At 39.0% G+C, this 17131-nt stretch overlaps 1 protein-coding gene and 1 long non-coding RNA gene across 3 annotated transcripts in view; one reads left to right on the top strand and one right to left on the bottom strand.

The window, feature by feature from the left end:
- Positions 1–3524: 3524 nt before the first annotated feature.
- Positions 3525–17131, top strand: part of LOC145437719 (uncharacterized) — an 87290-nt gene continuing 73683 nt past the window's right edge. For both annotated transcript variants that reach the window (XM_080314997.1, XM_080314998.1), the window contains exons 1-8: positions 3525–4281; positions 7629–7789; positions 9707–9928; positions 10914–11060; positions 12222–12390; positions 12493–12678; positions 14203–14359; positions 16138–16354. In XM_080314997.1, coding sequence (XP_080171123.1) covers positions 4176–4281; positions 7629–7789; positions 9707–9928; positions 10914–11060; positions 12222–12390; positions 12493–12678; positions 14203–14359; positions 16138–16354 — 1365 coding nt within the window. In that variant the 5' untranslated portion in view covers positions 3525–4175. The remainder of the gene's footprint in view (positions 4282–7628; positions 7790–9706; positions 9929–10913; positions 11061–12221; positions 12391–12492; positions 12679–14202; positions 14360–16137; positions 16355–17131) is intronic.
- LOC145437734 (uncharacterized) lies at positions 11367–12690 on the bottom strand. Its single transcript, XR_013914727.1, has 2 exons — positions 12632–12690; positions 11367–12570 (listed from the first exon to the last, which is right to left on the bottom strand). It is a non-coding gene; the product is annotated as an uncharacterized LOC145437734 (long non-coding RNA).

The raw sequence follows: 17131 nt of genomic DNA on the forward strand, positions 1-17131 counted from the left end.
GTGCCTCTCTTCAAGAGTTAACTGCACACCTAAGGGATTTAAATAGATTTGAAAGCAAAATCAAAACGGCAAAGTATGACGCAACAATCAAAATCACAAACCATGATATTCGCATTGTAACAATGACAACAACAACAAACCTTGAAGTATACGGACACACGGTACTATAGTAGCAGCGCAATTTGTAAATAAACAGTTACACACACGAAACAACACGCACTAATGAAAAAATTGTAAGTTATAGAAAAAAAATTTTTGTCTGTAAGAACTTGCCTGGTTGGATTAAACCTAAAACGCCACAACTAGCATAGACAAAAGACCACTACAATCAAATACAATATACGTATTTGAAAGCACTGTTACATCATTCAAGTCTACAAGGCAATATAGTTGGTGGAAAAACAGCATCATCCTCAATTTGTGCAGAACATTCCTGAGCTGAAATGGATGGTTAAATATTTGTGTCGCAGTTCAAAATTTGCATTGTCACTTTCTTTCCAAATCTGAACCACTTCCTTTTCTGAGATCCTGACTTACATTTAGCATGTACTCGCGGCATTGTAACTGATACTTGACTGCAGTAATTAGGAGATACTGATGCTACCAATTACAACATAATATATAACTGAGTGATACCAAACTCATCGTAGCTAATGAAAGGTACGGTTGTCAACTGACGAGTGCGCCTTACTAAATATGCTGTTTACCGAGTCACATTTATATTGAACTGGTAGCCCATTTCAAGAGTGTAATGGTCAAAATTGTCTTATGCAACACCTGATCTTAGGGCAAATTTTGGTTGCAGTCAAATACGTGGAAAGTTGCACATATTTTTCATAAAAGTTGAAGTAAAAAGTTGCATTTATTTTTCACTAAAGTTACACTAAAAAAGTACATTTATGGATAAGTTTCTTGACATTATTAAGGTATGAGATACTCGAATCGATGCGTGTCCAAGGCAAAGGCACAGTCGCAAAACTCAGTGTTGGCGCCTTCAACAAAATCAATAACCTGAAAAAATTGACCCAGTAGTAGGCTAATATAATTCACGGCGGTCTAGCCTGAATGTATGTCAACTGAGAAATGACCTCAAATTTAAACGACAGTGATGATAATCAAGCGATCTATTTACATAAAGTACCAAATATTTCCAGTAAAAAGTGAGTTGCATGAAAAATCGAAAAGCTGCAAAAAGTTGCTTGAAAAAATGAAGAAAAGTCGCAATATAAGATTCCTCGAAACAGCTTAAAACACCATACTACATAACATCCGAGTATTTAGGAAGCTGCCAGAAGCTGTAAAAAAAGTTGCAAAAACTTGACTTGTGATCATTTAATTCTTTCCTCTGCCCTGCTGAAATTGATTCCATTGCTAATTATTTGGTCACATTTTGGTCTTTTTCTGTGACATCACATTAAATTATCAACCTCACAACAAATTGAATATATGTAGCCTTTCGTACACCTTTCTCAATGATAGCCATTCAAACCTTTCAAGTATCGACATAGATTTTTGAGGCATAAAATATCAGGCATCAGGCCGCTAGAAACTGTCCTGCATTCAAGATGTAATGCATATCTATCTATAGTACACCACCAATTAAAAGACATCCACCTGTGATGAAAAAACACTTTCTGACAACACCATAAACACTTTCTGACTGACTGTACCGGGTGCACATTGAGCATGGTAAAGCTTTGAAAATACGCTGCTAATCCGCAGACAAGAAATGAACAAATTTACCATCATGACAACCCTGAGAATGGATTTCCATCCAGAAAAGGCCCAATTCACAACAAGAGAATGGCTCAGTAAACAACAATATATAGGCTATAATAGCCTATGCTTTCATTGGCTTTCAAATGACTATTTCCTTTGATATTTTGGATATTCAGGCTCAGTGTGGACACGGTTCATTATCAATTAACATAAACGGTATCATATGAAAGCTGGCATCAAGAGCTAGCAAGTAGAATCTCACAAACTTATACTGGAAAATTTTGATGCACTGAAATATACACTGCTGCCACTAGGAAATATATACTCAATAATAATTCATTCCATGTTACAATATGACCTCATTAACATAAAATCGAAGTAGGCTCTTTTAACAAGCACAGAAATCCAATTATCGAACACCGTTTACAAGACAATATTCTACATGGGTAGGCCTACATGTATTTTCACGGTTATTCGTAAAATGACAACTAAAATTCGCATAAATGTAAGGGGGGGGGGGCTCATAAAATCAAAGTAAGCTCTTTTAGCAGATGCAGAAATTTAATGATCGACGGTTTACGGTACCATATTCTACATCGGTTCATACATTTTCACGGTTATTTGCAAAATGATAACTAAAATTCGCATAAATTTAGGGGGGGCTCATAAAATCGAAGTAAGCTCTTTAAGCGGATGCAGTTTACGGTACCATATGCTACATGAGTACATGTATTTTTACGGTTATTCGTAAAATGATAACCAAAAATCGCGTAAATGAAGAAGGGCCCCCCCCCTCATAAAATCAAAGTAAGCTATTAGCAGGTGCAGTAATTTAATGATTGACTTCTGTGTGCGGTATTACATTCTAGATGGGTACATGTATTTTCAGTTATTTGCAAAATGATAACATTTGCGTAAATGTAGGAGGGGGGGCCCTTTAGCTAATGGCAAAATAGATAGAGATCATCAAATCAAAGTGAGCTCTGGCAACTAGCGCAGAAATTTAATGATCGACAATTGCTTACGGTACCATATTCTACATTGGCGCATGGATTTTTGTGGTTATTCGTAAAATGATTACTAAAAAATGAGATTTGATGATTGACCTGTCTTTACGGTACAATACCATATTCTTTATGGATACAAGGATTCCGCGGTTATTCAGAAAATGGTAATACTTGAAAAAAAGCACGTAAACCGGAGAAATAGTTGGAAAAAGCGCGTAAACCGAGGAGGGGGGGCCCTCAAAAGCGCGTAAATCAACCAGGGGGGGACCTAGGCGACCGCCTACCTCGCCTACCCCAAAAGCCACCACTGGGTAGTAACGGTACAAAACAAACGTTAACGAGTACATATTCGGTTATAAATAACCGAAAACACAACACATAACATTAATGAAATATTCCAAGAGTGTAGAGGCGTTCCTTCTGGCGACAGAGAATCGGCTTTCGTAGCTTTATGATCGTAGATTCCAGGACCTTTAAATGAAAAAGAGAACGGCCACGAGCAAGTATAGAAAATTGACTGTCATTGTAATGATCAGCACATTCTGGATGGGATAAGAGATGCTGTCCAATAGCCGAATTACAAGCAGTAACTTGATCATAATCACGCATTGTGTCAACAGACTGCGATGAAGGAGTAGGAGAAACATTAGTTATTCTAATTTGCCGTGGGACATGCTGGCGAATTCTTTGCTGCAAGCGCTGGGACGTGCGACCTACATACCGACTGTCACATCCGCATTGGGACGCAACAATGCTGTCTGGTGAAACGAGAGAGTAGCTCAGGACGTAACAACGCTGTCTGGCGAAACGAGAAAGTAGCTCAAGAGAAAAAGAGCCAGACACCATTGTTGCGTCACAATGCCAATCTCCATAACAATGAAGAATTCGAGGCTGATTGTGGGAGTTCCAGGGCCACGAGCGGAATAAAATTTATTTTTTCGTAATCAGTGGAGAGTCAGCTTTTGATTGATACCCGTTTTACCAAATTTAATGCTCGGTAAGCTGGTCAAGAATGAGCGTGAAATTGACTGTAGCCAAATGGAAATTGTGACGTGATACAATTTCAGTGAGGCGTGAGATTTGCTTGTGTCGACACCATATAGGACACTATGGTGGAATCGTTATTCCTGACATTATTATTGCGTCACAATAGCAAATCGCGTCACGGACTCCTCCTGCGGCTACATACATTCGCTTATGGTAAAGCCGTGTTGCTGGATTTCAGTGGAGTGTATTGTGATTGTTATATATAGGTGTTATCCTCTGAAAACACTGGTAATGGCATTTTTCTTAATCATTACATTACATATCACGGCGTTAGTATTTCGAACTGGGTTGTAATTGATTTTACTACGTTTATGAACCGACACAAAACCAACCGTTTTGCATTCTCAGCAAGATCATGACTTGATTTGATGTATCTTACCATAGTGTGAATTACTGGCAATTATGCAAAACATGGGAGATACCAGAATCAAATGCTCTCTGAAGCAAGCAGGGATCATCGGATTGGTTTTAACTGTTATCTTTTTAATTTCTTTTGGGGTGACGCTGGGTAAGTACAAATTAGGCAATTACTTATGACAGGGGTTCTTGAAGTACGGGTCGCGACCCATGGGTATAATTTTTGGTCGCGACGTCACGAGATATATCTTTCAATATGTAATCCTGTGTAGTAGTTATATTTCATGCAACAAAACTATTTGCGGAATTTGCGCGATTTCCTGCGGATAATTTGTAGGTCTCCATATCCGAGGTCACTGTAACTGTGCTGCATGCCGTACTATATCCAACAAGCGAGACACGCAGGAAGTCGTTACTATGATATGGCTTACATTTTGCATTACAAAAATTTGTTTGAATTCATGATGATATGGAAATACGAAACAGGGTTGTAACCAAGTCGCAAGGTTCCGAGCCACAAGTCAATCTCACTATTACCGTTTTGAGTTGAGTCACGTCGAGTCATTTTCAATTCACCACCGAGTCAAGTGCCAGTCCAAGTCAGTGACTAGAGCAGTGGTTCTCAACCTTTTTTACCCGCGGACTCATCTCAAGCTCGCCAGTATACCCGCGGACTCAAGCTATATATTAGCCTACTGAATTATTTTTTTTTTCCAAGGGAGTGTAATATACGGTATCAACAAAAAAATGAGCTAAAATTGAGTCAAGGAAGCTTTCTCAAATCTGTCTTTCCACATCTGTCGGCTTTGCAATTCAAGCAACTATTCAGTAATGCAGACCACATCTCGATTTCCACTTATATTAGACAACTATAGATTGTTTCTGTGATTAGCATATGTCCCTACGATTTGTAATTTCCCAAATAGTCTGTAAGTGAACAAGTCGCCATAATCAATCACCAGCACTCAGCGTATATCGCACCGGAAACCTGTGCAATGTGCCTACGTGCAGGACCGTAACAGCACTTCGTCAGCCCCCCCTCAATAACAAAACGTTGGTCTTGGGCCACACAGGCCTTAAACCTAACTTCTGGTGGGCTTCACCTCCAGACCCCCCTTCCGATACGTTTTTACCGCTACTTCTCGGCGAAATTTTTGTACCGTTCGTTCAGTCGTTTTGTTTCGAATAAACCGCGCGAGGCGTGAAAATATTCCATAATCATGATTGAATCGGTCGACATGATCGGGGATTGCATCTAGTTGTAAATTTTTTATGCTATCTCTGCTCATGCATTCAGATTTATCGGTCGAGCTGAGCGAGACGTTTCGGAACATGATATAATGATATAATTTTTCTAAAAAGTTGCATAAATTTTCAAAAAACACTCTATAATTTATGTTAATTCACGAATAATTTTGGCCCCCCTTCGAGGTCCCCCCCTCAATTATGGGGGTTTGGTGTACGGCAGTTACGGTCCCGCATACGTGTGTAGTGTATAAAGAGCTGTCCCAGGGGTTTATACCTGGCATATTCTGTATGTGAATTGTTAATAGTGAACACGCGGCATTAAATTCCGAGTCCGGTCGTACTAAATTCAAGTGAATCCGACCAAAATTGTAGAGTTTATGACCGTGATAAAATTGCTTATGACAATTTTAGCAATAGGCTATACCTCGAACATAAATGTAGGGCATTTTGAAAAATTCCAGTTGGCGATAATTGGGGTTTTATACCTGGCGTGATTGGTATCAAACCAGGATGATGCGACAGATGTGCAAAGCATACCCGTTTTGCCTGTGATACTTGCAACCAACTGGTTTGCCCATAAGACACAGAAAATATCAGGAGAACCCATAATGCTTGGAATGCTGATCAATTTGTAGTGGTGCTGTTTCGTTGTTCTTGCGTTTGAAATATACGTGGCCAAACATCGCTTGTTGAGGTATCTCTAATATTGCTTCCAAAACTACATTCACTGCAGTATAATTTATTAACTTGCAGGAATTTCGTATGCCCCTTATCAATAACGGCACAATAAGAAGCATATAGAAAGAGATTCAAACAAAATCCAAATTGGCGAAATATGACGTAACAATGCAATGATAAAAAGGAACGGTAGCTGGCCAAAGTCAGCTGTACCGGTACTCCGGTAGTCATAATAAAGGGATAATAGAGAATCAAATTATACGATACTCAGAAGACGTTACACAGACAATTAGGGGAATATATTAATGGAATATTGAAAGATTGTATACAAACTCTTTATCCTTTTTATGGTGCCGTTAATTCTTGATAAGGGAAACCCGAAAAGTCACCGAGGTAATAAATTCTACTGCAATGAATGTAGTTCTGAAAGCACTATTGAAGTTGAGTGCCGCCAGTCACATATTTGAGGTATCTATGCATTTTCTATGACAGCTATTAAGGTTACTAACATTTCAAAATGGGTATTTTGCAAATCACTCAGCCTAATTCTCAAATCGGAATTGGACGAAACCGGACCAGGACGGGGCTCATTCACTTTCGGACCAAAAAGCTATTTTCTCCGTAAGGCTGCAATGACTTTGGTCCGAAAGTGAACGAGCCCCGTAGGTCTGTCAATTACATGTTCCGAAATCGTATCGGAAGTGGAAGAAAAAGTGTGCCGAGCCGATTAAGTTACTGAAAATTCCTGTGTTCGCGGACTCACCAAGGACCTTCCGCGGACTCAAATGAGTCCGCGGACTCGGGGTTGGGAAACACTGGACTAGAGGGTGGAGTCCGAGTCATAGTGTTGTGACTCGAGTCCAAGTCACTGTGTTCACTGTTCAGGGTTGAGTTCAATCTGGTTTAACCCACTTTTTTCAACTACGCTCGCTTGATATAAAATGGCTCGCATTCATAATATCGTAATTTTCCTCAGTCTTAACAATTTCTGGCCATATTTTCCAAGTATCAGGACTGTCAGACGAAATACCACCAATTTAGGAACTTTACTATTCTTGGTTTGATTTGGTCGTAGGCTTAAAAGTTTAAGAACTACTTAATTATTGGCTACTAATCCATAATTATGAATTCATCGCATTTTGACGATTAGCATACCATAGTTTCCTAACCTAAAGAATAGAATTTTTGATAGTTCGCTACATTTAAAAAGAGAGAGAGAGAGAGAGAGAAAATATCCATTTTGGCCTGTACCATTGAGATTCTTTGACGACAGAGATGCGATACGGCCGTTATTTACTCCTCCATGCCAGCAGGATAGCCTAGCAGGATAGTCACAGATACCAGTTTTCGAGTCTTTGATCTGACTCGGCCGAGTATCGAGCCCACGACCTACCGATCAAGAAGCCTGACGCATCACCATTGTGTTATTCTGTATTGTGCTGCTGATTTGATGTAATTGAGCTGATGTCTGCTAGAACGTAACCAATTTAGTCACTGGGTGGAATGTAATTATTTAAGATAAACCTGTAGGTCACGACAAGACCTTGGTCTCTATAATGCTTCTTGTTTCAGGAATATTATATATGGTTCGGATCAGTGACGCGAACGAGCCCCAGATGCGCACGATTGTTGGGTCACTAAAGGTTGATGCAGTTCAAGGGAGAAATCTCAATTATGACAAAGATTTTGTTTTGGAAAGACACTCTGTCTTGAAATCTTCGTTAGAAATGATGGTAATCCACCTTCTCTAGAATATAATTTAAGGAGTGCCAATTAATTTATTCTTTGATTCTTCAATTTTTAATTCACCAACTTCAGTTGACATCTGCACCTAAGTTATATGGGATTAGACTGCCTCTTTCCCTAAGTTAAAAGATATTTCAATTCACATCATGACATTTGATTAGAAACCCAATATATAGGCTACATGATTTGTGAATACAGTCATTTTGATTCAATTTGTAGTCCTCTTTAATTTTTTTCAAGACTCTGAGATGGTATAAATATCTTATTTCAAAAGTTGTTGATCGCTGATAGACGTTGCCATAATTTTAGTATGCACATAGTAATTTTTGGTACCGGTATGTGGACAGTGGACACTCACAGTTGATAACCACTTTGTCGTAGCATACATTGGTTATGTAGTTATGACATGCAATACCCTCAAGCTTTATTGTAAAATTTTTTGTCAAACTAGTTAGTATCAGGCGTCAAATCAGATTGACATTGACTTACAGGAATTTGTGATGCTGGATTGTGGAGATGATTAGGCCTGGATTTACTGTTTCAGCGAGGATCAGGGCATTAGGCTTGGAGATTTGTTATCTGTTGATAAATATCGTTAAAAAGGCCCTCTGATCCAACTTCATAGCTTACTGTAAAATAGGGTTGTAAGTTGTAACCAACTCACAAGGTACTGAGTCACAATTCAATCTTGTGTTTATAGTTTTGACTTGAGTCAAGTCGAGTCATTTTCAATTCACCACCGAGTCAAATTCCTCAATTTTTTGCGACTCTTCGTAGATATCGAAGACCTCTTATTCATAATATACTCTTTTTTCTCACTATCGTCTTGAATCATGTAACTTAGTTGGGTCATACGCAATGACTCAGGTACAAGTCAAGTTAATACACAAAGCCACTGAAGTCGAGTCGAGTCAGGTTGACTCAATGGAAAATTGTGAGTCGACTCGAGTTGTGACCCGAGTCATGACAATTCTGCTGTAAACTCGTAACTAACCACAAACTTGAACTAGTAAACTTGCTGATATCTAAATCCTACTATCCTGTACTCAGCAGAGTTGTAACCATGTCACAAGGCTCCGAGTCACAAGTCGATCTCACTTTTATAGTTTTGACTCAAGTCAAGTCGAGTCATTTTTAATTCATTACCGAGTGCAAGTCCGCGAGCGGAAGGTCAAGTCCGAGTCATGGTATTATGACTCGAGTCCGAGTCCAAGTCATTGTGTTGACTGCTCAGTTTCGAGTTTAAGTCTTCTTGAAACCACGTTTTATAACTCTGTTTGGTGATATCGAATGGTTCACATTTAAAATATACGAATCTCCCTCACTTTTGACAGTTTGTGGTCACATTTTCAAGTAGGCCTACCAGCACCAATAGGCGAAATACCAACAGTGTGGTTACTCGAGTCCAAGTTGAGTCAATACACGAATTGACTCGAGTCGAGTCATTTCAGTATTTTAAGAAAATGACTCAAGTCGAGTCATCAGAAAATTGTAACTCGAGTCGGAATTGAGTCAAGTCATGACTCGAGTCATTACAACCCTGTCTGATATTCATAATATACGGTACTCATTTTTCTCACTCTAGTGTTGAATCATGGGACTTAATCGAGTCATGTGCATTGACTTAGATACAAGTCAAGTTGATACACAAAGTCACTGGAGTCGAGTCAAGTTGAGTCAATGAAAAAAGGTGACTCGATTCGAGTCATGACCCGAGTCATTATAATCCTACTTTAAACCCCTTTGAACTAACCACAAACTTGGACTGAAGCCAGCTCTGTATTATAACCCTAGTAAACTTGCTGATATTAATCCTACTATCAGGTACCCAGTGTAGCTAGATATCTCAGTCCACTTAAGTTCATCACTTTTGCATATATGTAAACTACATCACAATATTATAGTTAACGGAATGCTTGGGACCACTCCCAATAGCGGCCCTCCAAGTGACTTCTCTGGAGGAGGACCTTTTGTCGAAGATATTTGGTGTCAACCATAGAGGAGCGATTGTTCGGTGGAGGGCATTGCTATCGCAAGATGTTCAATTATTAGATGCTGCTGATGAACTTCTAAGGAAATGTCAGAGTGACATTGTTTTTGACCCAGAGTCTGTTAAAGTTGGAATGGTAAGAATTATATTTGGTGTGCTCACAATGGTGGTTTACATGAGTTCTGGTTTGTTATTATTATTTTCATTATCTCACAACACCACAAGATGGCGATACAATGAAAAGATTAGAAGGTGTCGAAATGACTCGGGGTTGTCCTTAAATTGGACACCACCTTGACCATATATTTAATACGGTAGATATTTAAAGAATGGTGTTGTAGCTCCGGCAAGTTTGAGTAAAATTTTCAGAATGTTATAATCTGTATATATTAATAAAAGATTTGTGGTACAGAACTTGAAAATTTATTGTTATAGAATATTTATCGCAATATATTTCTTATCATTCTTCCAAGCTTTTCGTCAGGAAGTATCGACAATACAAATTCAAATAAAAATGAAAAAATTGAAAACAGTAATACGATATAAGTTATTATGGAGGTATCAGCTGTCAAAATAACAATGAAGCTTGGCATAGTAACACTAAAATTATTGGAGCATAGCAAATTGATTGTCAAATGACGTTTGAAAATTTGAAGCCATGAAGAAATTCTATATGCCTGCATAAATTTGTTTTATGGCTTTTGTTGAAAAACCTCAAAAACAATTTCAAACCTTAAACCAAAAAAAGCCTAAAAACTCCTAAACAATACGCAGTCGCAGAGGAACATACAAAACGGTAGTTCTTCAAGATCAAAATTATCACAGCCTATTGACTAAGCATGATGCAGTTGACCTGTAACTAATATGGTCTTAAGTTACCACCCCTATATCTGGTATGGAGCTTACAGTGCCACATACTACATATTGTGCATATTATGTAATTTCATATTAATTACACAATACTTGGTGTGACGGCACCCTCTCATTTGAGCGACTACAAAACAGTCAGTCTCTCTCAAATCGAATTCAGACTCATGTTTACGCTAATTCTGAGAAAACGTATTGCTTTGTATTGACTGCATAGCTGGAATTTTTTCTATTGCATAAACTTCATTTAATAGACAAGCAGGCAATCTGGGAAATCAGAAGAGACATTTGAAACTTTCCTTTTGAATACGGATGAAGAATTTGACCTTCGATACATTGAACTATCAGCCGTATCTGCTCCGGCCTTCAGATCCAGCAATGTCACTTGTCCTCCCTTGCAGGTAGTGTATATATATGTTGACTGTTGACAGACTTGTACAAAACACTGGATTTTCAAAATGAGCTACTAGAAATAGAACTACACACGTTTCAAAATTGGGAACTAAAACTAGAATTACCGGTACTCACTTTTCAAAACTTGAAACTAGAATTCCCACAACTAGAAACCCACCCACTGGCTCGTATTGACTCGACTTGTACATGACTTAAACCAAGACATATGACACGAAACTAAGACGGCCAAGACAGATATTTCATTGTAACTTCGAAGAACAGTAAAGTCACCGCATGATTGGTATTTCGTCTAGCAGTGCTGGTACTTGGAAAATAGGGCCAGAAACTGTTAAGACTGAGGAAAATTACTATATTATGAATGTGAGCCATTCTATATCGCTCGAGCAGAGTTGAAAAAAGTGGGTTGAACCGAATTGAACTGAAAACTGAACAGTAGGGGTGTTCAAAAATGAATTTTTTTCTCTAATCGTACTGGCTACTTGATAAAATTATTAGGTTACCTAATGTAAGCCTACACACCAAATTTGGTTCAATTCCAGCCTGTAGCCGCATTGCTACAGGAGTAGAAAGTTTCTATTTATTATCTAAAAATAAATAATCAAAAATTTCAAAATCTTCTTTTCACCCCATGAAAGTGTTGGGTCATCTATAGAAACGATGTTCACCAAATTTGGTTCAATTCCGACCAGTGGAAGTGGAGTTATTGTCGTCGAAAAATTTGGATGATCAATAAAATAGTATTTACGGTGGCCAATTCTTTAAATATTTATTAAAGGTGTGCCCACCATAAATACTATTTTATTCAAATCCAAATTTTTCGACGACAATAACTCCGCTTCCACTGGTTGGAATTGAACCAAATTTGGTGTGTAGGCTTGAATTAGGTAACCCAACAATTTTATCAAGTAGCCAGTACAATTTGAGAAAAAAAGTCATTTTTGAACACCCCTACTGAACAGTGAACATAAACACTTGGACTCAGACTTGACTCGGCGATGAATTGAAAATGACTCGACTTGTGAGATTGACTTGTGACTTGTAACCTTGTGCCTTGGTTACATCCCCGGAGGTTTGTACATGTACAAGTCTGACTGTTATGCCTAAAGCGACAGTACACGACTTAATCTCTCCGTGTACGTTTTTCCCAGATTCCAGATTTTGGATCGGTGGAACCTGTGCAATGTACTGTCGCAGATTATATATCAATTGGGCTGTCATGCAAGTTTTCTTGCGATGTTAATTACAACGTATTTGGAGAAGATACTATCTCTTGTCTTGCGACTGGGGCCTGGGACAACTTGTCTCCAAAATGTTCAAGTATGGGCTTGCTTCGTAGCATATCAATAACCTTAATTATTAGATTTCCGGCATTCTGCTTTAATTAATAAAATTCATACGAATCCTGTATTTGTATTACAGGATATTGTTACCGGCTTCCAAAAGTAGACAACGGTGCCGTGTATCCAAATTTTTGCACAACGCTGGACTTGATACCACCTGGAACGCAGTGTACTTATTACTGCAATTCCAATTATGCTCTGGAAGGGGGGTTGCTTACTTGCTCTGCTGGTGGGTCATGGGACGGAGTGAGTCCTGTCTGCAAAAGTGAGTAATGGTGGATTGAAACTCGAACTGAGTCGTTATTACAGGGTTATCATACGTCCTCATTATTCAAGAAATCGTGACCGTCCTCCGAGGATGACAAAATGCCCTCCTTTTTGGCAATTTGTCCTCCTTCATAGCTTTCAAGGGGGTTACTTTTTGAAGAAGTGACCATCACTTTTCAAATTCATACCGTGACCTCACCAAGACTTCAATCTGGGCTGTTCCGGTTTAAAAGTGGGCGGAGTATAGCCCTCTACCGTTTTCGCCCTCAATCGACACCTCATGATATGCCTAGGGTTTTTATAAGACTAAATAAACAAACTTTGAAAATCAAACTCTAGAAAATCTCTTTCTCTCTCTCATTTTTCAAGACTGACCCCCTTGATAGCGTCAGAGAGTCAAAAATGATGCTTCAGTGCGTAGCCGTCGTCTGCCTGATTTCGAACAAGCCGTCAACCATGGCCGTAAACTGCGCGGCTCGCAAGATATCGAAAAATCAAAAATACATGGAGAAATTTACATATGGGCGTGGTCAGTGAGTGGTCATAATGATCAAGTTCAAGATCAATACCGAATCGGACCTCTACCGCCCAGTTTATGGCATGAAGCAACGCAGTATACTTTCTCCTGTCATATCTAATCATTTGCAGGCATAGTAAGTCAGCTCATGACTCATATTCCGTCGCGGACTTGGACTTGAACTTGATCATGTTCTTGAAAATCACTGAAGCGTGATCACAATTAATAAAACCCCCTCAGAAAACTCCCCAGAACAAGGTTTGAAGTTCGAAACGGTGAAAAATGACACAGGATACTGTACAAGTCGACTTCTGATGTTCTGGCAGAATTTCCGACAATATTTCCCACACTCGGGAAGTATATCTGGAAATTTTAGGTGATAACCACTTTTTTCGGGTTTTCGTAAATATTTTTTTGTTGCAAAGAAAAATTTTTGAGTAAGGTACCATATGAATCGGAAAAATCTCAGCTTTTCATAAAACCAAGTACATGACGTCCATATGGTATATGATATACCCCCTTCAAAAGGGTTAAAGCCAGGCGATTCTGCGACATGATGCGAAATCTGGTTTCAAATGATCTTAGAGCTGGTATTCCAGCAGTTTATTTTGATTAATGACCGTTTTTTAGTCAACACAGCAATACTTGCAGTAAAAACTATCAAATTACCCGTTTTCTCGTCCGATTACATAAGTTTTGGGATTTGTAGTAAGTCTCCTCTTTTCTTGATCTCAAAATATGGTAACCCGACGTTATAATCATGATAATATTATAATAGTAATAATGATAGTAATGATATTTTCTTGACAATAATATTGAGTCGATATCACACTTAGAAAGAAATATTGGAATCTGTCATTGAGGTGACAAAAAAATCGGAAATTTTTGTGATGTCAAGTCGTTTTCAGTCTTTTAAGAAAATGACTCGAGTCAACTCTGGTATCGGCTCAAAAACGCTACATAGGTGGGGCTCTATTTGATACATACTCTTTTACATATTGTCAGAAACTTGCCCGACTGCAAATTCTCCGAAGAATGGGATTGTGTTTCCTACATCGTGTAGAGAACGGCGCCAGAAAGTTGGGCAGATTTGCAGCTTTGATTGTAACAAGGGATACACATTGTCCGGACCCCCTTCTACTGTGTGTGATATTAGTGGCAGGTAATATCGGTTGGCTCTTGATACATATCTTGATTATGTCTGGATGAATATCTTGAATCTGTTTCTATGTTAATGAGTTCCGTCAAGTTTTTTCCAAGTATGAGGACTGATAGACGAAATACCAATAAATTGGTAACTGTACTATTCTTGGAAGTTACAATGAACTGTCTGTCTTGGCCGGCCTAGTCTCGACTTATATGACTTGGTTCGAGTTATGTACAATGACTCGAGTACAAGTCGAGTCAATACACTTGAACCGAGTCATTTTACGCATTTGACAAAATGACTCGAGTCAAGTCGAGTCAACAAATAATCGTGACTCAAGTCATTACAAACTGGATAATGCATTGTGACATTGTGACAACGTTACGGTTTGATCGCTACTTCAAAGATATGTTGACATATTATGTTGCCACAAGGAAAGAATAAAACTAAATCAACGGCATTATTCCTTCCTAAACCATATTTCTTCGTTGTAGTGCATTAACCATTTAAAACTTGATCCTCGCTGTACAGGCGTTAAGGACCTGCTCGCAATAAGCCTCACTGGCTAATAATGAAAATTATAACTATGTAAGAATTGTAATTTTGTTCTTTGATTGTCAATCGGTTAGAAAATTGATTTTTGCATAACAATGAACATATATGTGCTGCGTTGGCGACGATGCCCTATTGTAGACCAGGGTTGTAACCAAGTCACAAGGCTCCGAGTCACAAGTCAGTCTCAATTTTATAGTTTTGAATCAAGTCAAGTTGAGTCATTTTCAACTCACCATACAAGCAATACTACTAAATAAATACAGTCCATCCTCAAGATTACCGGACCACGACTGACCTATCGATCTCGCTTCCCATGGCATGCCGCCCTATTTCTTGTCGCATTCTTTTTCTATACTATCTTCTTTACATTCATTCAGTGTGCATGCCTCCTCTTTACATCGCCTAGGCCAAGGTGGGTGTCAGATTCCATAGACTACTCCTTGTCGCTTCGACATCTTCCTGTCTTTTCATTGTATCGCATTTTGTGGTGTATTGAACTGATAAAATTGCTAATAAACCAGTGATGATGATGATGATGATGACTCGAGTCCGACTCCAAGTCAATGTGTTGACTGCTCAGTTTCCAGTTAAAATCTTGTTGAACTCACTTTTTATGACTATGTTTGGTGATATTGAATGGTTCGCATTTATAATATACTAATTTTCCTCACTTTTAGCAGTTTCTGGTCGCATTTTTAAGTACTAGTAGGCCTGCCAATAGACTAAATCCAAATAGGGTGATTGCTTTACTATTCTTCGAAATTACAATGAAATGTCGGTCTTGGCCGTCTGTGTCTCGAGTCATATGACTTAGTTCGAGTAATATGTTATGACTCGAGTCGAGTCAATACACAGATTGACTTGAGTCGAGTCATTTCCAAATTTTGAGAAAATGACTCGAGTCATTACAACCCTGTTATAGACGCCTGATATTGACTACTGGTATCGTAACTTTTAGATGCAAATATGTTGATGCAAATTTCTTGTCGAATACTCCTTTGTATTCTGTGTCTTACGATTACCCCTGACGAGTCTGAGCAGAAAATATTCGGGTTCATTTCAATATGAATATATTATACAATTGTATACTGAAGTTCTGTACCTCCTATATGTCTGTATCTTGTTTTCTTATATTTTGTATGTGGATGAGTGTATATGCTGTAATGCCAGTCCAGCAGGTCTACATAACAGGACCAGATTTTCTACCTTTTATCAAATAATATACCATCACGCGTTAGGTGGGGCTCTTTACGGCCCTCTTGCAGAAAAGCCTGCCCTTTGCTGAGGATGCCGTCGCACGGCACCGTAAATCCGAATTCCTGCGTCGTCGGGTTTCAAGACAACGAAGAAGTCATGGAAGGAATCATGTGCGTTTATACGTGTGAGGAGGGCTACCATCGTGTGGGGCCAGAGGTCTTGCTGTGCGGAGAAGGGGGCGTATGGCTTGGCAGAGAGGTGAGGTATTATGTTTTTACGTTAGTATATAGGCAGGATAGCGACCTAACTGACTAATGACTGCTAATAATAGTGACAGATTAGATCATAGGCTCTTAACTCAGGGTCCGTAGATTACTGTAATTTTCCATGATTTTTTGCCCCAAAATAGGGGGGTGCGTATTATACATGGGTACAGCAAGCCTTGAAAAAAATCTCCTTCGATCAAAAACTTGAAATCACACCTTTCTTCATGTTTGTTTCCAATCGCGCATCACCTCTAGCCATCGTGCCCGTAATGCGTATTATAGAGTGTAACGCGCGGCCAAATAGAGAAGCGTGTTGCCAATTAACGAGAGTGGACGGCGCAGCACACGATCTCTTGCAGAGTTAGTTTGCCGTTTGTACGCGAGCGAAATTAGGTCGCTGATTGCTACAAGCGTGCGCGGCAATCCTTGCTGATTCATCGCGTCAACGACAGGCCTTAACAATCGTACACACAAGAGGCCATGTGCGCAAGATACAATCGCTTGCGTAATCAGTCGCATCTCCAACAGGACTGGTGCGCCCGACATAACTGTTCTCTTATTGCTGAGAAACAGGCAATATTTTACATGAAAACAAAACAATATTTCAACGAAATATGGACCTGTGAAGAATTCCAGTGGTTACAATATGTATTATGGTTGAAATAATTAAAAAAAATTGTTGTGCATGTCCTTTCTAAGAAGCTTGCCAAGAACGTTCAACAGCAGCAGTTGTTGGCTGACAACACTCAAGTTGCTTGCTTGCTTCATT

This window comes from Botryllus schlosseri, chromosome 4, assembly GCF_051294905.1.
Source record: "Botryllus schlosseri isolate E-star chromosome 4, Bs_hap1, whole genome shotgun sequence".
Taxonomy (NCBI): domain Eukaryota; kingdom Metazoa; phylum Chordata; class Ascidiacea; order Stolidobranchia; family Styelidae; genus Botryllus; species Botryllus schlosseri.